The sequence below is a fragment of the Cupressus sempervirens genome, chromosome 1 (assembly GCF_028749045.1).
Source record: "Cupressus sempervirens isolate cs-2001-9-10 chromosome 1, ASM2874904v1, whole genome shotgun sequence".
NCBI classification, from domain to species: domain Eukaryota; kingdom Viridiplantae; phylum Streptophyta; class Pinopsida; order Cupressales; family Cupressaceae; genus Cupressus; species Cupressus sempervirens.
This window is the reverse complement of record NC_143118.1, coordinates 339,193,313-339,216,985: the sequence shown is the minus strand read 5'-3', so window position 1 is coordinate 339,216,985 and position 23,673 is coordinate 339,193,313. Positions and strand designations below refer to the sequence as shown.

Sequence of the window (23,673 nt, the reverse complement as noted above, 5' to 3'; positions counted from 1 at the left end):
CGATGAGGTATTGGTGCAAATGTAGCTCATTATTTGTGGAAACAAGGAGAAACCTCACTTGATGTATACGACAAGTCTGAGTATTGGTACATCTCAAAAGAGACAAGATGGGGATTGAGATCTCTACAATGTCACAAAGACTTCATTTTTAAGTCTCTTCAGGGTGACTACCTAAAAAGGCCAATATTTTACGAAATATATTAAACATTTCTTTTTTGCCATAGTTGTTGTGGGTCTGTCGTGGTAATTACAAAACTCACATGGTAATTACAGAACTTTCATGGTAGTAATTTCTCTGAGGTGTTAGTTTCACCTTGTGCTTTGTGGCACTTTTGCTAGGTTGATATGAGCATTCAGAGTCTGCTAACAAATGATAGTTCTTCCAATATATTTTTCTCGGTTCCCAGGTTTGGGCCTAAACTGAAAATTGCTATGAACCAAAGTTGAAGGGAAATGGATCCAATATTGGATGTGGATGCAGTATTGGATATAGATTTGGTATCTTGTGTGGATACAGCGAACTCTCAAGATCTCCTGATTCGGATATGGCTATTTAAAATTGTTGTGATATAGAAATCTATTCAATCATATATCTATCTTGGCATAAGGAACACATCACTTAGATATATCATATTTATTGTTTTATTTACATATATTTCAAGTTTACAATATTTATGTCTTTAGTGACGTGTGTGTACAGTTCTTTTATATATATATATGTATGTATGTATATATGTATATATACAAACTCTAGATATGGTAATAGATAGTGTGGTGCTCTCTCTCTCTCACACACACACACACACACCACTAATGACATAAAATATTGTTAACTTAAAATATATGTGAATGAGTGTGTGTGTGTGTGCACATGTTTACATTCGCTTAATATTTAATTTTATTTTTTGCAAGTCTTGAATTATTTTCATAAATAGCCTAAATATGGCACTAGTGTGGTGCTTTATCCAGCAATGGCACTAGATAGTGTGGTGCTCTATCCAAATGTATCACATACAACCCAAATATAGGTTTGTTTATGGAGATGGTAACCATGCTGTATTTGAGAGTATTGTTTTTTTGTCGTTTATCTGATACACGTGTTTTTAGATAGGTGAGGATAATATTTGTTTACTCTGATGCAAGCATGCTCATAGTGGTTATTGGAAGCCTCTTGTGTTTTTTAAATTAATGTTCCAAGTGAACTGGTGTATAGGGAGTTGATTTTCATAGAGCCTGTATGAATATTTTTAGGAAGAAGAAAGAAAGAAAATTATATTAATATCAATGGGTGACCAAAAATAAGTCAGCGGAACATGAAGTACATAAATATACAATATAAATTTTAGGAAGAGAAAATCCTAAAGAGGCCAAAAAAGGGTAAGGAACAAGGTCACCGGGAGACTGGGAGACTTCGAGGTCTCCAGTACTGGTACTGGTACCGGTACGGCAATTTTTCAAATAGGAGACGGCGGTACTTGGAGACGGCAAATTTTTTTAAATTTTTTTTTTAATAGTTTAAAGAGTCTAATACTAAAAGTAAATACAAAATTTGAAAATAGTAATATTGTAAGACTAAAGTAAATAATAATAGTAATGTCACATTCAAAATTAAAATAGACTCATAGAGTCAAAGATTTCAAAACCCACATGATCACAATATTGTATCTCATTAACATATTTGTTTTTCGAATATTGCATATGATCACCATCGTATCAGATTGATAATCGCTGAGATTATCATTACATATTCAAATTTTAAATTCAAAAAAGTATAGTTTGATGCTGAATTGCCGATATGCAAACAAAAATGAACACTATGTACAATAAACAAAAAACAGAAATATATCTAGTATTAGTATGTCGATGGTACTATCATCTACTCCACAAGGTTTTGATCATCCATCTCAAGGTCTTTAGCTATCATGCTCTCCAAAAAATCATCACTCTCCAAAAATATTTTAAATGATTTAATCATTTAAATTGTCGAAAAAAAATAATTTTTTAAAAGTGTTTCTAATGTTTTTAAAGTTATTAATTTATTAAATAAAATATTTTAAATGATTTAATCATTTAAATTGTCAATGGTCTTAATTTTTGCATTATAAACATTAAAATGAGGGCTAAAATATATAAAATTATTTAATATTATATTTTACATTTATATTTTATCAGGAGACTTAGGGGAGACTTCACTTTTTGGTTTAGGAGACGGGGAGACTTCAAGAGACTTCATCTTTTTGAGGTCTCCGGAGACGCGAAAAGTCTCCGAGACGCAACTTTTAGGGGGCAGACGGGTCTCCCAGTAACCATGGTAAGGAACTAAAACAAAAATACAATACAAATGCAGACCACTAAAATGTGTGGTCAAGAAACCAATACAAATGGCCAAGTAGGGGATTGAGACCTCCAAAGTGCACGAGCTGAGGAATACTGGAGAGATAGGAGACATGTCTTATTGAATTTCTCTATTTGCACATGACATGGAGGAGTTGTCAAGGTCACTGTCAATCAGTGTGAGGGAACTGACACGAGACTGATAGTGCTCATAGAGAATCATCTTGTCATTGTCAATAAGTGTAAGGGAACAGACACGAGACTGATAGTGCTCATAGAGAATCATCTTGTCATTGTCAATAAGTGTGAGGGAACTGACACGAGACTGATAGTACTCACAGAGGATCGTCTTGTCATTGTCAATTAGTGTGAAGTAACTGACACAAGACTGATAGTGCTCACAGAGGATCGTCTTTTGTCAGGAGGGCTGAACTGGGGGATCCCAAGAGGACAGAGATTTGCAAGTTCTAGGATACAAGTTTGCAACTTTAGTGAAGATTGGCATCCTTATATGACTCAAAAAGGCAAAAGACTTTTGATTGCAGCAAAAATGGTGGCAAAAGAAGGAAAATTGTTTCACCTTTCTAGAGTTGTTTTCCACATTGGATATGCTATAGTACATTTCCTATGTTTTGCTCTATTTTTGGTTTCCTGTTCTGTTCATTTATTGCATATAAATAACTTCATTCTAACTCATTTGTAGTCACCAAGAAAGCATAAGAAAATCAGGAAGTTTATAACCAATAGGTTTTTAAGAAGGATTAAGGATGCAATTAGGAATTAGTTATGATAGGGTCAAATCTCTGTAGAACATAGTAACTTCCTCTCTACAAGGTACAAACTCAGGTATCTTGCACTTTAAAAGGGGATGGGATTATTGGAGTGTATTGTGACAAAACACCAAAAGGTGCTAGAACTGTTTCACATAATTTAACAATAAAAATATAAAACAGTAGACTTCCCATACTATTAATATTATTGTCTATGATAATAAAAATATAAAACAGTAGACTTCCCATACTATTAATATTATTGTCTATGATAATAAAAATATAAAACAGTAGACTTCCCATACTATTAATATTATTGTCTATGATAATCAGAAATTACATCTCATTACATATATATCAAATACTAACAATGATACAACATCATTGCGCCATCAAGATGTGCAAAGGGTAAAATACTACAACCTTCGCCAACAATGATAGATACATAAAGCCATAGAGCCAACATCACAAGTACAAAGTGACCCAAGTATTTCTTAAGTAAATATCTAAAGGACTGTGAAAGTTTGAATGCATTGAGAGGATGTCCCTGTCCTTCCTAATCATCTGTTTGGCAATGACACATCCAACTAGTGTTCTAAGATTGAAAATTACGTGCTACACTAGTGATCATCTATTAAATTAATTCCTTATCCTTTAAATCCAATCAAGGAAGCCATTTGATACATCATCCAAATAAGAACATGGTAGTAACACTCAAACATAACATGAAGAATACCCACACGATCTAGGTCAGAAACAATCTAGAAAATTAATCGCTTTAATGAAGACCAATCATTCTCAATATAGACTCAATGTTCTAGGAACCCATCAAGACGTGTTGCTCAATGGTGCTAAGTACCAACATTAGCTCACATCTAATAAGATAAGAAGGTTAACTATACTGATCACAGACAAACAATAAGCATAGTATAAACAAGTTAATTTGTTATCCTATAGACCAGTTAAGCATACATAATACACAAGGATTCAAATACATCGTTCAAGGCAAGATAAGCTAAGATAAATTTATTAATGTCGAAAAAAAGACCAACAAAAGGGTCCAAGGGACTGTAGATACAAAGCAGAAGGACAATCTATCGTGGGAGCACCAAATGGTGTCGGGGAAAGAAGATATACTTAAGAGATATCTTAACTACTAGTGATGAATGACAAGCACATTACATAAGCTGCACATGGACCTTCTAACATTGAGAGCACTAAAGCTTCAATGTGATGTGCTTCTCATGGTGAGATGTGTAATTCAACTTCCTACTTCTTTAATCCTATCAACTCCAATTGAAGTAAGGATATCAACTATCCTACCCAATGGGAGGTGTCAAAAGGCTTTGAGATAACTCTGATAAACCACTTACACATATATCCACTTCCCTAATTTCATGAATAGAACCATGACACAAATGATGTCATATAATTAACTATGGCACAAAGGATGTCACAAAATCGGCCATTTAAGTCTAGTTTACCTATGGGATAGTACATTACTAACCCAAGTTGAATTTTCATAAATATAATTAGGATAACCTTAATCCACATCAATAGTCAGAAAGCATTACACAATGCAATTATTGTGGACCATTTATATAGTCAAAACAAAGTCACAGACAATCAATTTTTTTTTAACCTTTAGGCTCCATAGTTAGCATAGACAACACTATGTTTGGAGACAGTGTGTCAACTTGCCGATTGTGTATATGCACACAAGAACCAGTAGAGTTGGATCACATCACATTAGATGGACTTCAACCAAATGTGACTATATGCTTAGTGCTTATTAATGGCTTACAAAACTAATTCCACAGCTCCTTTGGCTGGTAACAAAACTGCACAGCTCCTTTGGCTGGTAACAAAACTGCAATAATGTCCAGCTCCCCACAAGCCAATTAAAGTTGGATTCTTCCTTTTGAATTGCAATAGGTTTCTTTGCAAGGGTTTCTTTCATGGGCTGCTGGCTAGTTGAGCTTATATGAAAATGCACTTTGCAAAGCTTTTCAAGTTTGATGGCATTTTAAGTTGCCATTTTTGTGACAAATAGTGAGGAAATTCTCTCTTCAAATTATAGGGTAGGATTTTTTTTTTACTTAATCTATTCCTAAAATCTGAAACAAGTAAACAGATTGCAGATTATGTACCTCGTACAAATAACTTTCTAGGGGTTTTGCATTTGAACAAAATACTTGAAAGAAACAATGTAGATCATCTTTTGATCTTGAAGGTCAGATTACAAGATTGGAGTACTTGTCTCGTTTCTTTGCATATAAATAATATGACTATGTGTGTGTCTATATATATATACACACACACACACACATCTGCACCCCCCCCGGCCCTGCCCCAAGAAAAACACAACTTTTTTTTTGCTTCTCGCATCAGAATCTGCATCCAAATTGGTGCTCCCAAAACATTCCCCCAGCCCAAAAAAACCACAACTTTGTTCTTGCTTCCCGCATCAGAATCCGCATCCAAATTGGCGCTCCCAAAACATTTACTTGGTTTGTACTATCCCGTTTGTAATGTCACCTTTTTGAAATAGGGTTTTTTTAATTAAAAAAAATAAAAATCTTAAGGTTTTCAGTATCATTAGAAATCTAATTAAATTTAGTGAATGGTCAAAAGGCATAAAATGAAGAGTTGTGACTCCCTCAAACACGAGATATAAAAGGGAGGAGAGTTCATTTGGAAGGGAATCTGGAAAAAGGAAGAAAGAGGGAGGAAAGGAATCAGGAAAACATTTATGGAAGAAGATAAGGAAGTGACTTTTTTAAAGGGGCAACAATGATGATGGTTGTGACGTCTTTCAAGGGTGGTAACTGTGAATGATTCTGAACTTGTGACCATTTTGGAGATGTGTGACTCTCCCTCACGTTGGAGGATATAAAGGGGAGAAGGTTTCATTTGAGGAGGAGATAAAAGGGGAGAACAATTTGGGGATTAATATATTATTCTTAAAGGCAACAGTGAGACCCTTCCAACAATAAGGTATGGGGGAGAATTCATTCCAAGCATCAAAAGGGATATCTTAAATAAAACAGGCCAAAAGCAGACTTAGAGCAGAAGAGAAATAAGACAAGCAATTCAAGGAATTCAGATCAGATCATTTTTAATATAAGTAAACTATATTCTATACAGAAATCTGTTTTTAGAATTAATCAAAGGAGTCAGCAGAGTTTGATCGGTGTTTGGTCATCGTAATTGGGAGACCTGTCTCCCACCCCCTGAGACATGTCTCAGAGACAGGGACACTTCTCCTGTACTGGAGACGTCTCTGTAAATTCTCTGATGCACATGGTTCTTGGCTGCAATCTCCTGCCATCATCAAAGTCTTTCAACCTAGAAATTGATGTCTTCTGCCAAAAAATTAGGGCAGAATGCGTTAAAAGGCCAAAAAGGAAGGGAGATCTGCATAGTGTCTCATGTTGATATTTGGATGATATAAAATTCCATGCAAAGTTATAGTAATCAAACCTACTGACAATGTAGGCTTTTTGAAAGGAACAAACAGTTGTACTTCTGATTTCTTGTCATTGTAATGGTATACAGAGGAATTGCCTTCGTGATTTACTGCGTTTGCATGACTGAATTACCATTAGTGTTTTCAAAGTTCCATCTCATGATATTTTCTGGAAATTATTAAATTATATCAAATATGGCATCTCCAAGTACCTCCATCTTCTCTTTTTGAAAACTAGCCATATTAGTACTGGTAGTAGTCTTCAGCATCTCCAAATATCCCCGTCTTCTGGTGGCTATGTGTATGGTACTATACCTAATGCATAGAGCTCTTGTCTTGCTGATTTGTTATCATGTCTTCACTTAATAGCTTAGATTCCAGTTTGGGCTTCCTGATTGCAGAGGGGGAAGTGGATGCGGCCAGAAGCGGATTTGGGAGCGGAGGTGGGTGGAAGCTGGCTGGAAGTCATTTACAGCAGGCGGATGGATGGCTTCCGCCCGCCTCCAGCTGGCTGGAAGTGGCTTCTATCTAGCTTCCACGAGCATATGGGTGCCTCCGGTAGCCTCCACAGGCCTAGACAGCTGAAAAGCCCATTTTAAAAATTTTTGCCGCTCAAAACACTTTATTAGCACATGAGAAAATACATCTTTCAACCTATTGTTTGCTCCTAAGCCCTAAAACGATCCTCAAAGAGATGATCCGGATTTTTCTGCGAAGCAATATGATTTGGATTCAGTTTGATAAACATTGAATGATGAACTATATATTGATTTTGTAATTGGGATGATTTGCTGATTTGTATTGGAATCGTGAACATAGACATATGACATGGTTTATAATCTTAGTGTATATTTAAATTTCAATGTGAATATGTGTGGTGAAGTTTCAAGTATCATACTATCAAATGTTTTAATTTTGTATATCATTTCTTTGCATATATATATATATATATATATATATATATATATCAATAAGCACCTGCTTCCTGCATCCCGCATCCGCTTTCGGATCCGCATCCGAATCAGTAAATAAGCTGAATAGTATGTAGGAATGATAAGCACTTAACATATTGTTATTGATGATATCTATACATAATAAATTATACATGTAAGACTCTTCAATACTTTAATTAATGAACAGTTTCATTATGGAGGATAGAATGGAATACATAATAAGGGATGCAAGTAGCACAAGCTCCATTCAAGTATAGAAACCATGAGTAGGGCTGGGAGGCCAAATGGCAGGTGTCACTCTGTGCTTCTGGGCTTGATTGATAAGCTTGAGGCGCCTTATATGTTGTTCCCAAGAAACTCCATAAAGAGCATAGGTTATTAGGGAAAGTATTATTGAATTCCACATGCCCATTATGGAGGGGAAATTGTACAAATTAGGGATGCAAGTAGCAAGGGTTCTATCCAAATAGAGTAACCTTGAGTGAGGCTGGGAGGCTAAATGACAGGTGTCATTCTGTGCTTCTAAGCTTGATGGATAGGCTCAATACGCCTTGAATGATCTCCCATTGTGCTCCATTAGGTGGATGGGTTGTTGGGAAAAGCCTCAAGGAAAACCACATGTACCTCGTGTAAATTTTAATGATGATTAGAATTCTATTTATAACATTGCTGGAAGATATGTTTATTCATGTTTCATAATGATAACTAATTAGGTTGCAGGCTCTAAATAAAGGTATAAAGTTGACAGTTTACATTTCTAAATACAATCCATACCTTATTTGGGAATTCTAGGGCAGTTTAGAGAGAGTCCTAATAAGGGGGACATTACACTAAAATCAATAAAATGTCATTTCTAGAGATTAGAAACCAAAAAAATGTCCTATACAAAATGTTTAGTACAATTTTAAGATACCAATATTCTCATGATTTAATCATAAATCTTAAAATTGTATTAAACATTTTTAACGAGTCTAAATTTTTTCATATAAAATAACTTGTTTAATGAGTCTAATATTATTTCTATGAAACTCAACACAATAGTATTTCACTAAAGATCTTACCGAAACAATTAATTCAATGGATCTACAATTAATACTAAAGCCTTTTTTGGCTTAAAGAAACCACAATGTATTTTCCAACAATTTAAATTCATTTATTAACTAAAAAAATGTTCTTTAAATCCTTCAACGACAAGAATCCCATCTCAATCTTTATGCCTAATTCAATAAACAATGAAGACAAATCAAATCACCACCCCTATTAATTTCACAAAAAAAGCAGAATTGCATGTATCGGCGGGCTTCTACATCCCATTTTTCTTCTTTCAATTGTATACTAATAATGAAAGCCACCTTTTAATTTAGAAGAAAAATAATCGCAAGAATTGCGCAGTTTCAACATCCTGTTTTTGGTTCTCTCAGTTGCATTATAATAATGACCACCACCATTTAATTTCACTGAAAAATAAAACTTGCAAAAATCCTCAAGATTTCAACATCTTGTTTTTCCTTCTCTCAATTGTAATATAATAACATAAAGAGAAGACAGACTGAATATAAAGAACCTAAAAAGCAAAACAGCAAAATATAATTTTTCTTTAATTGAACATAAGTGATAGTAAAAGATATGTTTCATAGCAAGTTAAACAATGATACTACATGATACTACTATCAGCATTCAAGCTATGTTTTATGAGCAATGCTTCATAAGAACTAATCTTTCATTAGAATGAATGATACACGCAGCACTCATTGAGTGTATAAATGACTTATTACTAAAAGTATTTAAAACAAATATTTTTTTTATAAAAAAATAATATTAAAGACTATCAGAACATCTTTAATCTTCCTCGCACACTTTCTTTTGGTAAACAATAATATTAAAATGTCCAATTCTGACCAAATAAAATAATTCACTTAAGAACTAATATTAGGAAAATATATTTTCTAATTCTTAAACTATATAAATATAATAATAATTTGCTTCCTAATAAAAAAAAATTGCAATGTGAAAAATTCATAAATTAACCTTGAAACAAACTTTATTCTTTTCCTGGAACATATTAGTAATCACACTTAGAAAATTTACTCATTTACCAGCATTAATTAATTAATTATTTTATATATCTGTTTGTACACTAGGACCATAAGATTAAAGTTGAAAAACATCAAACCCAAAACTCAGTTCACTTTCCCCATTATCTTTACCTTTTGTACAATATAATCTTGTCACACAAAATCTTAGTATTATTTGTTAGTTACAGCAAATACATAGTTTGACATGTGACCAACTACGAAAAGCTCTTGCGCTTCCTCGCTCACTAGATCTCTGTTCATTTTCCTTGCGTTAATTATGGTTTGACATGCATTGGCTTTTACTTTAGGAGCTATGTAGAAGCTTCTCCCGACAAAAGCATAGATAGCTGAAATATCATAGTTTCTACCCTTATTAATTTGATTACTTCTGCTGCATTCGTTTCTCAGCTGTAAACTGGAAAGATCTTAAATGGCGAGTTGTACTGCACATGTGCTTCTCCGATGACATGAAATCTCTAATATAAGATTGATCTGGCTAATGCTTAGTTTTCTCTTATAACATTTTATTCTATCAAGTTTATATCTTGCAGTAGCAGGACTGATTTATTGTGTTCTATTTGCAGAAAATGTGGCTTGCTGGATTTTCGAAAGGGATCCAGGAAATGCATAAAAATGCTTCCTTGGTTCTTGAGGATGCAGTCAGAAATATATATACAGTGGTTGCATTTTGTTCTGGTAAAAAGGTGATGGAGCTCTATAAATTGCAGCTTAAGAAAATCCTAGTACATAGTTTCCTGCGTGGGCAACTTTGCGGATTTGCTTTTGGTGCGTCCCAGTTCCTGCTTTTTTCTTGCAATGCTCTCCTCTTATGGTATTCGGCTATAGCTATCAAGAGAGGTCATGTCAGTTTGCCGACAGCATTGAAAGAATATATGATCTTTTCTTTTGCAACATTTGCTCTTGTGGAACCCTTTGGACTAGCTCCTTACATCTTGAAACGCCGAAAATCTCTTGTATCTGTTTTTGGGATTATTGATCGTAAGCCTAAAATTGATTCAGATGAGTCTTCTGGCATAAAGCTACCCAATGTGTATGGTACAATTGAATTGAAAAATGTGGACTTCTACTATCCAACACGTCCTGAAGTGATGGTCTTAAGCAATTTCAATCTTAAAGTGACTGGAGGTCAAACAGTTGCAGTGGTAGGTGCATCAGGATCAGGCAAAAGTACAATAATTGCATTGATAGAACGATTTTATGATCCTGCTTCTGGACAGATTTTCTTAGATGGGAAGGAGTTGAAATCCTTCAACTTGCGCTGGCTTCGAAATCACATGGGCTTGGTTCAACAGGAGCCTATTCTTTTCTCTACGACCGTAAGAGAGAACATTATATATGCTAGACACAACGCAACTGAGGCTGAGATGAAAGAGGCTGCACGAATAGCAAACGCGCATCACTTTATTAGCAGCTTACCTCATGGGTATGATACCCATGTTGGTATGAGGGGTTTGGATTTAACTCCTGGACAGAAGCAACGTATTGCCATTGCTCGGGTGGTGTTAAAGAATGCCCCAATCTTGTTACTAGACGAGGCAAGCTCAGCAATTGAATCTGAGTCTAGCCGAGTGGTACAAGAAGCTCTTGATACACTAATAATGGGGAATAAAACAACAATCCTTATTGCCCATCGGGTTGCTATGATGCGTCATGTGGATACGATAGTTGTTCTGAATGGGGGTCGTATAGTTGAGGAGGGAAGTCATGATTCTCTAGTGGAAAAAAATGGTCTGTATGTGCGGTTGATGCAGCCACACTTCAATAAAAACTTAAGGCAACACAGACTAATTTGAGGATTTGTGATGATGCCTGTATTACTGAATCCGGAATTTTTCTATCCCAGGCCGTGTAACGTAATGCCACTGACACATTTTTCTGTGCGTGATTGATTGTTTATTAGATGCTCACAGTTTGGTTTTAACAAGGAGCTATCCAGTGTGACACATGTAAGTTAGGTTTTGGCATCACGGCTACAGTCCCTTGTTTGGGGAGCTTGAGTTTAGGACGTTCTAATTCTCACCCTATAGTTGCCAATCCTAAGCTGCAAATGGTGCACACTGCTGGGTTGACACCTGTGTACAACTTTTCTGCGTGTTTTTTTTTCAGTCTTTGTGATCGGGTGTTTGGAATGGAGGTATAGTATATTTCTTAATATTCATGGTTGGGGGAACTTAGATGTAGAGTATTATTATTTTTTGGGGAGGGGATTCACAAGAGAAGAAAGTCTAGATGTACAAGTGTACATAAGCCATATCAGGCGATTTCATGGGGTAATTCGACAATGTTCCCCTTTCAGTTGTGCCACACAGTAGCTGATTTGAATGTGACTGGGATGATATCAACATATCTACAGCTATCTCAGTTTTAACCAATTGATCATCATAGTTGAGTTGGTAGCACTTCATTTGGAGTTATTCTTTTGAAGATCAGGAGGTGCCATATTGTATTTGTGTTTTCTTTTCATTCTTGGAATTCATTAGATTACATATCTTGTATCTATGTATTGATTGCATATCTTGTATATGCCTGGTGAGCATATATGCCTTCTTGCTTAAAATAACCGTCCTTATTGTTTGCTAGATAAAGTTTCATTGTATTAGTCTATATATTTAATCTGCTTAAGAATCCCCTTGATGTGCCGCACTTATTCAAGCCTGTTCAGCGTAATCACGTGGAGGAAACTTTGGTGATTGTTTGATTTATATACAAATAAATCTGTACCAATTAGTCTTCCCATTCATTTACGACACACTGTTACAGAGGTCTTTGAGAAATTATAAGGCAGGCTGTGAACTCTATTATATCGAGTCATCTTGGGTATGCTTTTCAATTTGTTTTCTAAGAACGAAGTTAAAATGACTGCAATATTTCATTTTGCCATTATTTATTTATGTTGCAATACCTCAATTTTTAGCAAGAAGATCCAACCATTTTAATTTTTAGTTTGGTATTCTAGACAATGCATTAGTATTACACATTGTTGAATAATAATTAGTTGTTTTAATATTATTTTACATTAATTAATTATATTTCAATGTATTTATTTATTTGGGTCTATTATAAACTATTAGATGCATGATTATTTATTTTAGAGGTAAGATGAAATAACAAGCACAATCGGTTTTTATTGGGAGGATAAACTTTATTCAATAATAGTCTTTGATTGATAGTCTTTAATTGAGTAAATGTTACAGATGAGATCATACTAATACTAAACTATAGGTCTAAACTATAGGTTGGCATAATAGGAATGGTATGTTGTTCTTATTTGTTATTTAATTTGTAGCTACAGTAATTGTAGCACAACAAATACCAAATTCAAATAATTATAAGTTAGCCTAAAAGTTAAAATGATTTAGGAAGTAGATTTTGAATTAATATTTTCCCTACACCTATTGTGTGTGAAAGTGTTTTTGGGACACTACTCTCCGGGCCTCCCACTTCTCGCCGCTATACTTCTGCAGGGTGGGAACCATCCAAGGGAGGATGGGCAAAGATCGTGGACGACCTGAACGTGGTGGTATCATTGATTTTCCACTTTTAAGCGAGTTACTGTTCATGTTACATGTGATATAAATTTGAAAATATAAATTCATTTTCTTTGTATAAGCATGACCAATATTGTTGTCCAATATTTATTTAAAAATAGATTTATGCATCAAGTTTTGCACCCAAAATTGGAAATTTGGGCTTTACATCTGTGCATTCTCATTCACATCATACATGTGTTTCATTCCTCCCATGTTGAATGTTTTTTAGTAGAAGATATGAAAGAAGGTGGTCTTTGCAGGGGCATATCAGATTGACGTATTATGTAGTTACAAAGGAAGCTGCCCGTTTTGTCATTTCAACGTCAAAGATGAAGATGCGAGTTAAATAGATTAATGGGATGTTATTTTTGTTCTCATATATAATCTGAACTGATATCCGTGGGATGCATATTTGTTTCTTATATCTACTAGCAGTATAATCTAGATAAATATGTTCACGGGGAGATGTTTCAAACTGTGCAATCAATTATATTGACGCTTCTGACCAAATGCTCGCACAGGGAGATGATACAAAGCAGTGCAATACTTCTATAAAAACTGGAAGTTTTGGGCTGTTAATTAAATTGATGCTAAACACCGAATTATATTGATGCTAAACACCGTAGTTTTTATTTTAATGCTTGTGGTTTTCAATTGTATCAAGTTTTTTAATCAAATGGATTGTGGAAAACTGATGTTCTTAATGCAATTATTGTAATTCTTCTGTGGAATAAGCGTTAGAAATCCAAAAGTTTTGGATAGAGCTATTAATTGTACTCGTGCTAAATAATGAAATCTTAAACTGTAATTTGAAACTGTTTGATCTAAGTTTTTAGTTTTGAATTTCTAGTTGCTTTTAGAAGAGTTGAGTCATTTTGAAGTTAAAGAAGAAAACAATATATTTTATGCCAAAATCAGAAACTCTGGACCATGATCATTGTCATGGTATACCTTATGTGAACGAGAGAATCAAGGTTATCCTTGCTTTCATAGAATATATTTGTACTATTTGTTTTCCTTCGAGAGAAGAATTTTCCAAAGGTTTCATTTTAGTACATTTATCATAAAACAGGGAGAACAGACATAACAAGGTTGGGATCGCACACATTCTAAGCACAGTGAATAATAAACAAGGCAGTGCAAATCCTGAAAGAAGAGTAAAATGACGGAGAGCGAATATATATCTATGAGAGAGCATGCGTGTAAGGGATCAATCTATCATTTGATTTTAAAGCTCACATTTAATTACTGAGGACCCTTTCAATTGTAGGAAAACCTTTGAGACTACTATTTGAGAAAATAATGTCTAAATTTAATAATTATTAATCTCCACTTTGAGTCTTTCTTAAAATCTGGTTCTCATTTCAACCGTTGAGTAATTTTGCATTCATACCTTTGAGTGCATTGGTCACATATAAAACTGACAAAATCAATAGCAAAATGAGATCTGGTTTTTCTTCCCAATGAGAAATGATTGACAATTGTCATCATAATAACAGATTAATTGAACAGTAAATATTAGCCTTGTAACTTCCTTATCAATCACATTCATCTGTGTATCCTGTTGTTTGTTACTCATATTACGAGTAAATTTTGTTTGTTGGCATCATTAGCTTACAGACTAAATGTTGTTGTTATGTTTTCAAAATGAGAGGCAATGGAAGGATAAGGGTTTGCCTCTGTAGAGAAATCTCATTTGAATATAATCACTGGTCATACTCAAAGTTACTAATTAAATTATAGTTTATATAGAGTTTAAGTAATTGTAGCTCAGGCATCCATGTTTAATTAGGTTTTTCGTATTTGTGGAATTTTAATTCTACCTCGGGTGAGCAATTATTAGTTCCTGCAGGATACTATTGCAGTCGTTGAGAGCCACATTAACGAATTAGTTCCTGCCGACTAGCCAATAGAAATGGAGAATTTTTGTATGTCTCAACTATTTTACAAAGTTCAATTTATTTGTTTATTTATTGAAATATAAAAATGCTATTTATTTCGAAGCGCATTGGTCATTGCGGAAAATGGTAGGGAGAAAAATAATTATTATCAATAAAAAATTAGAAAAAATCTGGCACGCAAGCCCTCGCGAGCACCGCTTCCAAATCCTCTTCCGCTTCCTCCACTTCGACTTCCATGGAAGGCAAATGCAAATAGGAAAAGTGGCCTTACGAACCACTCTGCATCGGATTTGGGAAGCAGATTCGGGAGGGAGCGGAGGGCTTAGAATCCAACTGGGAAAGAATGGCAGAAGCGGCGGAGGTCTTTGAAGGAGGGAAGGGAGGCAGAGGAATTCGACTCCAACCACACACTTTTCCCCAACATTCTTCACAAAATTCTTCACCGGAGCACCCAAATTCCAAACCCTAGCCTCCTTGATTCTCCACCATGCTCTGGTATGAATACATTTGGGCGCGCCATTGAAGCCGCTGGTGGTATGGTGAATACTAATGCAAATGTTAGTATGCAGTCGCCCAATATTTTCTTTATTCTAACGCAGCAAACTGTAAAAACCGCTACCAGAGAAACAACAAACACAGAGCACAGAAAAATGCTAAACTATATCACAATGTTACCACGGTCGCATCTTCGCTGGATCTCGATGGTACGTTTGCCCAAGATGTACGCACAAAATACAAAATACAGCAAGTAAATTGTTCATTGAAATCAAATTTCCCCTTAAGACATTATAATTGCAAATTAGATTGTCATTGGACACAAATGGAGCTGAGGACGCTTTTTATATAGTATATCTTTTCCACTCCTCTTTTCAGTCTCTGCTTGTGCGTGTGCGCTTTGTTCTTTCTGAGGAGGAGAAAGAGGGAAAACAAGTACGAAGAAGGAGAAAGAAGACGAAGAACAGTATCAAAATGATGAGTAGGATTATCCCCTAGTAAGATTTGCCTAAAACCCCCGCGTTGCTGTGTATCTGGCGACCAGACGATCAAAATTTAGCGGAGGTTTAGGGAAAGTGTGAGATTGGACGCCATGTCTGGAAAGAACAAGCTACTTAGCGCGGACAAATCCAAGAGCATCGAGCTTCAGGGCAAGCGGAAAGTAGATAATGCCTGGCATGACTGCGAGGTTTCGTTGAGGTATGCCGAAGAAGCTCTGTTAATGCTGGATATGTTAAACTTTGCTGTCTCAGATATTGACTTACTTGATGCCTACTTGCGCTTAGATTTTGTTCAATGTAGTGCATCCAGCTTTAAAAGTGACACGATTTTCGTCGCTTGTAAGTACTCCGTGCGTCGTAATAGGGAAACTGAAACGTGTCCACTGAAGTCGCTGCAAACGCCTCACAGAACGCACACGTTGACAGATACCGTGTCTTTTCCCAATTTTCCCACTAAAAACCCCCTCTAACTTTAGCGGCAGGAACTATGACGCCACGCGTCTCTTGTTATTAATAGATTTTGCCTGGGTTTTGAGCTTTGAGCTTTCTACTTCTTAAATAAAAACTTACTTTTTAATGAAAGCTGAAATCACTTTATTTATATTAATTTTGTTGTGTAAAGTTTGATATATTCTTACTTATTTAATTATCTTTTATTTATATGTATGGTGAATTTTTAAAAAATTTATTTTGTATTTTGTGGTTTTTATATTTACTACTAAGCATAAATTCATTTACTTTGACAATTTGGTGTATCAAGTGACAATAATTTATTTTTCAACCTCTTTCTTAATGGAAGAGAAAACATAAAATATTAGAAAACAACTAATCAAGGAACAATTGTTTGAAGGTAGATTTCAAGGGAGCACTCAAAGTAAGGATTTATCCACCTATCACCACCAAATGCCATTATGCACCACGACTTGAGAACCACACTCACAAGTAATCTTACTTTGATTGTGAGCACGTCGTTTTTCAAGGGCCAAGTGAACTGCTAGAGCTTCCATATAATTATTGGTACACAAGCCCATATAGATAAAAAAAGAAGAAAATTACCTTTTCTAAGTTATTGCTACCAACTCCTCTAACTTTTGCATGCTTGAAATTTCCTCTAGAACATCAATCAATAGTTATGTTTAGGGACCTTAGAGGTGGGGAGCACTTACCATCGTGTTAGAATTTCTTTATAGCATGCTTATTCCTAACCTTATCGTTTCTTGGCTAAGGCATCTCAATAATTTGCACCAAAAACATTCAAATTTTGAATACTTTCAAGTCTCTAGGGTTTGTTAATATTTGGTAGTTTTAGTTGGATAAACTTATGAGACTAAATTGAAGTATATATATATATATATATTTGTGTGTAGTATTAAATAATAAACTAATATATTAATTAAATATTAATGAATCCATATCTCATCCATAATAATAAGAGATTGATGCACTTGGAACATATACACCAAGAAGGCAGTGCAATTACATTTGTAGTGATTCATGATAAATCAACATGATTTCATAGCTAAGCTGCAAATGTAAGAAAAATAAAGAGGTTGATTCAAAACTAATGTTATAATATTGATTCAAGAAATGACATAAGATATGAGGAAAGAATAAGATCCACAAATATCATATCCATTCACACCCTTGGAAAATGTTGTTGAAGCGTGACAACGAGATAAAAGTATGCAAAAAATTATCTAGGGACAACATAATGCCTATATACCTGAATACCTTACATCTATATTGACTAGTTGTACTTATTCCTAAAACTATAACTTCACTCTTATATTCAAACGTGTCGATTGACATGCAAACATTCAAGATTTGAATCGTTGTTGATTGACATGCAAACATTCAGGCTCTGAATCGCTTTGTTGTGAATATGAATTCACAACAAAGGCAAGTTGCTGCATAATGATATTCATTAGGATCAACTTGAAATTTAGCTACAATCCCAATTGCATTTGCTATATCTAATCTGGTGTGAGTCAAATATTGCAAACCTCCAATCATTGATTTGTACTTCTTCTCAACTGTAGGTGTCTCATCTTTGTTATATAATTTGTGAACAGTTATCATTGGTGTACCAACAGGCTCAAAACTTTCCAAGCCAAACATTTTCAACAAATATTTCATATACTTAGCTTGTGAAATGAAAATACCACCACTATTTTGCACAATCTGTAAACCTAATAAAAAATTCATCTCACCAGTCATGCTCATCTCATTCATTTTCATTTCTTCACAAAACTTATCATTTGCCTCATCATTACCTCGAATTATTATGTCATCAACAAATATCACAATGATTAACAAAGTATTGTCAATTTATTTCAAATATAGATTGCTATCTATCATAATTTTATTAAATCCAAGCTTTTCCAAATACTTGTCCAATCTTGCATATTAGGTTCTAGGTGCTTTCTTTCAGGTTCTAGGTGCTTTCTTTAAACCATATATCTGCATATCATGTCCTTGCCTTCTGTCAAATGGAATCCTTTACGCTGCTCAATATAAACCTCTTCTTCAAATTCTCCGTTTAGAAAGGCTGATTTGATATTCATTTGATACACTTGAATTTCTTATTTGTGGCATAAACCAAAAACATTCTCATTGCTCCCATTCTGGTTATAGGGGCATATGTCTCTTCATAATCTATTTCTTCTTGCCGTGAATAACCTTTGCATACCAGTCTATCTTTTTTTCTTAAAACTTCACTTTATTCATTCATCTTGTTTTCGAATATCCATTTAGTTCCTATAACATTCTTGTCTTTAGGTCTCAGAACCAATTCCCATGTCTCATTCTTTATAATCTGATCTAGGTCCTCCTTCATTGCTTGAATCCAATGATCGTCTTTGTATTCCTCATCTACACTCTTATGTTCTACTTGAGAAATCAAACATAATTCCTCATTTACTCTTTTTCTTGTCATCACTCCTTTGTCTTTTCTTCCAATGATCTGCTCTGGAGGGTGATTCGTTGTCAGATTCTTGTTAGGAGTAGGAGTTGTTTTCTCAACTCTCATTTCTTCTCTTGGTTCTGATCTCTATTTTCCTCTTTGCTCTACATCATTCTGCAAGTCATTGTTATCTCAAGGAAAGCTTTTTCATTTTCTCTAACAATTCTAGGATTGTCTTATTCCTCATCAGAATTGTAATCCATCACTTTCTCCTTAATTCCAAACTTTTCATTGACTTTCATATTTGCACACTCGATAATTGTCTTAGTTCTATGATTAAAATATTTGTAAGCTTTGCTTTTCAATGAGTAACCATGGAACATACCTTCATCGCTTCTTGGATCAAACTTACCAATATCATCATCTCTATTTATGTAACACTTGCTTCCAAAAATTCTAAAATGCTTTACTGAATGTGTATGACCAAACCACAATTCATAAGGAGTCTTATTCATACCTTTTCTAATCTATACTCTGTTCATGGTGTATATTATTGTATTGGTTGCTTCTCTCCAAAATGTCTTGGATAGATTATTCTCAAACATCATTTCTCTTGCTGCCTCCAATACTGATATATTTCTCCTTTCTACTATCCCATTTTGCTCAGGGGTCTTAGGTGATGATAATTGTCTCTTAATCCCATTTTTTTCACAAAACATGTTAAACTCTCTAGAAGTAAAGTCTCTACCTCTATATGATCCCAAACATTTAATCTTAGCACCAAATTCATTCTCAAATCTATCTTTAAATGTCTTGAACTTTTCAAATGCTTTATATTTTTTGTTCATAAATGCTACTCACATCATTCTAGTGAAATTATCAACAAAAATCATAAAGTACCTTTCTCCATAGAATCCTTTTGTTTTGGTAGGGCTACTAAGATATGTATGAACAATCTTCAACTTCTTTGTAATAGTGAACTTCTTGCTGGGAAACAATACCTTCTTCTGCTTAGCCATGATACATTCTTTGCAAACAACATTAGTAGGCTTCACGATCTTGGGAAAATATCTAATTGCAAATGTGTTACTAATCTTCACTATGTTATCAAAGTTTATATGACAAAACCTTTTATGCCACAACCAATTGTTATCCACTTTTGCAACCAAGCATGTCATCTCAGTAGGATTCAATTGAAGCACATTACCTTCGGATCTTGTACCTGTTCCAATTAGCTTCCCATTAGGTTATCTTTGATGATATAAGTCTATCTCTATAAACTGTAACTGATAACCTTTATCCACCAATTGTCCAATAAGTTGTGTTTTAATCCATCAATAAAGTAAACATCATCATAGTTAGTCTTTCCATCAAGAGTAATAGATCCTATCACTGTTGTTAATGTATAGATTAGTGAAGAGTTATTGATGACTCTTATATTCATATTTATGTTATTCATATTCTATATGTATAAGGTATTACACAGACACACACACACATATGCACACACACATATATACATATATGTGTATATATATACATATATATACATACATACATACATATATGTGTGTGTACATATATGTATATATACATACATGCACACACACACACACACACACACACACACACACACACACACACACACACACACACACACACACACATATACGAATACATAAATAAGATAATGAATAAAGTAATCTATTTTCATTGACTTCATTCATTGGTATAATATAATCTTAATCGATATTAATTAGGCATCGATTATTAAGTTAATTGTCGGCACATATGATAACAACTTTGGTTTACTTTAGCTATGCTGATAGACGTGACTACTCTTGTTTTAAGTTTTCCACATATATATTCTATCGCTCATACCTATTTCTGACATACAACGAACACATACATTCACAAGTCTAAAAGTATAGCAGAGCAGTAGATTCTTTACTCTCATCCTTCAATATATTTTGCAGAGCATCGAATCTTCATACCACTTTCAGTATTATATCACTTTCAATAATATTAGTATTTAGTCTGATACTTTAACATGGTATCAGAGTAGGTTTACTATTTGAAAAAAAAGAGAGTAATCTTGATATCAGATTTTTAAACAAATATTATTTAAAATAAAAATGGTGAACGGTATGAGACTAGAGGACAGATTAGAAAGGAATTTAGATTTTGCAGGCTAGAAGCTTTGGCTGAAACTCTTACTTAAAGAACATGGCCTAAATAAATTTATTGAAAAATATGATTCATCACCTAAGGGGAATGATGAAAAATGGGAGAGTGACAACAATAAAGCTATGAAAATTATTGTGGATGGTGTTAAAACTCATCTACTCCCTGTAATCTCAGAACTGGACACTGCACATGAGATGTACAATGCTCTTGAAAATATGTTTGAGATAAACAATGCTGTTCGGATTATTACATTAAAAGGCAAAATGTCAAATATTAAAATGAATAAAGGAGAGATAATTTCTTCTTACTTCATGAGAATAACTGAACTTCGAAATCAACTCTCATCCATAGGACACATCTGTGATGGAAAGGAGTTAACAATAATGGCTCTTAAAGGTCTTCCATCATCATGGAATACTTTTAGACAAGGGGTATGCTCTCGGTCAAAACTACCTAAATTTGAAAGACTTAAAGATGATTGTATACAAGAAGAGTGTATGCAAATAGCTCGAGGTCAAACTGTTTCCTCCTCAAAAGGAGATTGACAAGTTCTCTCAACTCTAGTAAATAAGAAGAAAAGGAAATTCAAAGGAAAAAGGAAGCCACCTAATTTCTCCAAAATGCAATGTTATAGGTATGATAAAATTGGACATCCAACATCTAGATGTCTTGATAGAGTTAAGCCACAAGCTTCATTTGCAACCACTCAAAAATCTAATGGAAATTTTGAACACAATGCTTTCTATTTAGCACTCCTCAGTGAAGCATCAACCAGATCAAGTACTTGGGTAATTGATAGCGGAGCCTCTCGACATATCATAGGTTTTAAAGGACAATTAGACTCTTTACCAGAAGACTATGTTGATGAAGTAACCATTGGAGATGATACAAGCTATCCCGTAATGGGAATAGGAACATGTACTATTCATCTAAAATCAAGGAAAATAATTGAACTTACTAAGGTACTATATGTACTTGGCATAAAAAGAAACTTGCTTTCTATCTCTGCTCTTGAAGATGGACTCAGAATTACATTTATAGAAGGAAAGGTCTTAGCTTGGCCTAAGAATTTTAACATAAAAAATGCATACAAAATTAGCTCTAGACATGGATGTCTTTATCACATTAACTTTGTCTCTCATTCAGCTCTAATTCATGATTCCTTCAAAGAAAATGAAATCTGGCATAGGAGATCAGGTCATCTTCATTTTCGAGGATTATCTTCTATAGGAAAAATGGTAACTTGTATACCTAGACTTAATCCATATCATGAAGGAACCTATAAAGGTTGTGCTCTAGGGAAGAATATTAAAACTACACTCCATAATAGTCAAACCAAATCCAAAGAAATTCTAGAACTTATTCATTTAGACTTATGTGGTCATATGCCAGTTCTATCTCTAGGAGGTTCTCTATACTACATCATATTTGTGGATGATTTCTCTAGGAAGACATGGATTTATTTTCTTAAATGTAAAGAATATGAGGAAATCTTGACCAAATTTAAAGAGTTTAAAGCCCTTGTAGAAAACCTTTTTGGAAAGAAAATAAAAGTATTAAGAATAGACAATGGTAAAGAGTACATTTATGATATCTTTATTAATTATTGTTAAATTGTTGGGATCAAGAGGGAGTGTTCTGTTCCTCATAATCCTCAATAGAATGGAATAGCTGAGAGGAAGAATAGATCCATAGTTCATTTTGCTAAAGCAATGCTTCATGATCAAAATCTTCAAACTTTTCTTTTGGGGTGAAGCTTCAAATATTGTTGTTTTCTTTCAAAATAGGTGTCCCCACTCTTATCTTGAATTTAAGACCCCTGAAGAGGTATTTAATGGGAAGAAACCTGATCTTAAATACCTAAGAATTTTTGGTTGTCCTGTCTATGTACATATTCCTAAAGAGAAGAGAACCAAACTAGAGCCCTCAAGAAAGAAAGAAATCTTTGTAGGTTATAGTGAAACCTCAAAAGCATATCGCATCTATATCCCTAGACAAAGGAGTATTGAACTAAGTCGAGATGTAATACTTGATGAAGATTTGGCCTACAAAAAATCAAAAGATGAGTCAAATTCAGAAGAAACTCTAGAAGAACAAAACTCTGATAATGAGAGGGAGTCTCTAATGGAGGAAGGTAAATCAATTGAACCCATGGAAATTACTCACACCTCCGAGGAAAAGAAAATACCGCTATGGGCCAAAAAGCTAATTGAAGAAAACAATTCCATTCCTTCATTTTTCATTAGGGAGAGAAAACGTCCTAATATATACTCAAGTTACATTGCATTAATGAGTGAAATCTCCAAATCTAAACCATTTGATGTAAAAGAAGCTATAAAAATCAACATTGGAAAGATGCCATGATAGAGGAATATAACTCCATACTTAAAAATGATGTTTGGGATATTGTTCCTAGACCCAAAAATAAATCAGTTGTCTCCTCAAAATGGCTATTTAAAATTAAACATGTTGCAGATGGAGGTATTGACAAGTACAAAGCAAGGTTTGTAGCAAGAGGATTTTCCCAAAAGGAAGG

General features: G+C 34.3%; 1 protein-coding gene across 1 annotated transcript in view; it reads left to right on the top strand.

Annotated features, from left to right (window-relative positions):
* The window catches only part of LOC149577595 (ABC transporter B family member 20-like), a 62,101-nt gene extending 49,678 nt beyond the window's left edge, over positions 1-12,423 (top strand). Inside the window, exon 11 of the mRNA XM_089824593.1 lies at positions 10,186-12,423. Coding sequence (XP_089680719.1) covers positions 10,186-11,415 — 1,230 coding nt within the window. The 3' untranslated portion in view covers positions 11,416-12,423. The remainder of the gene's footprint in view (positions 1-10,185) is intronic.
* The last annotated feature ends 11,250 nt before the right edge of the window (positions 12,424-23,673 follow it).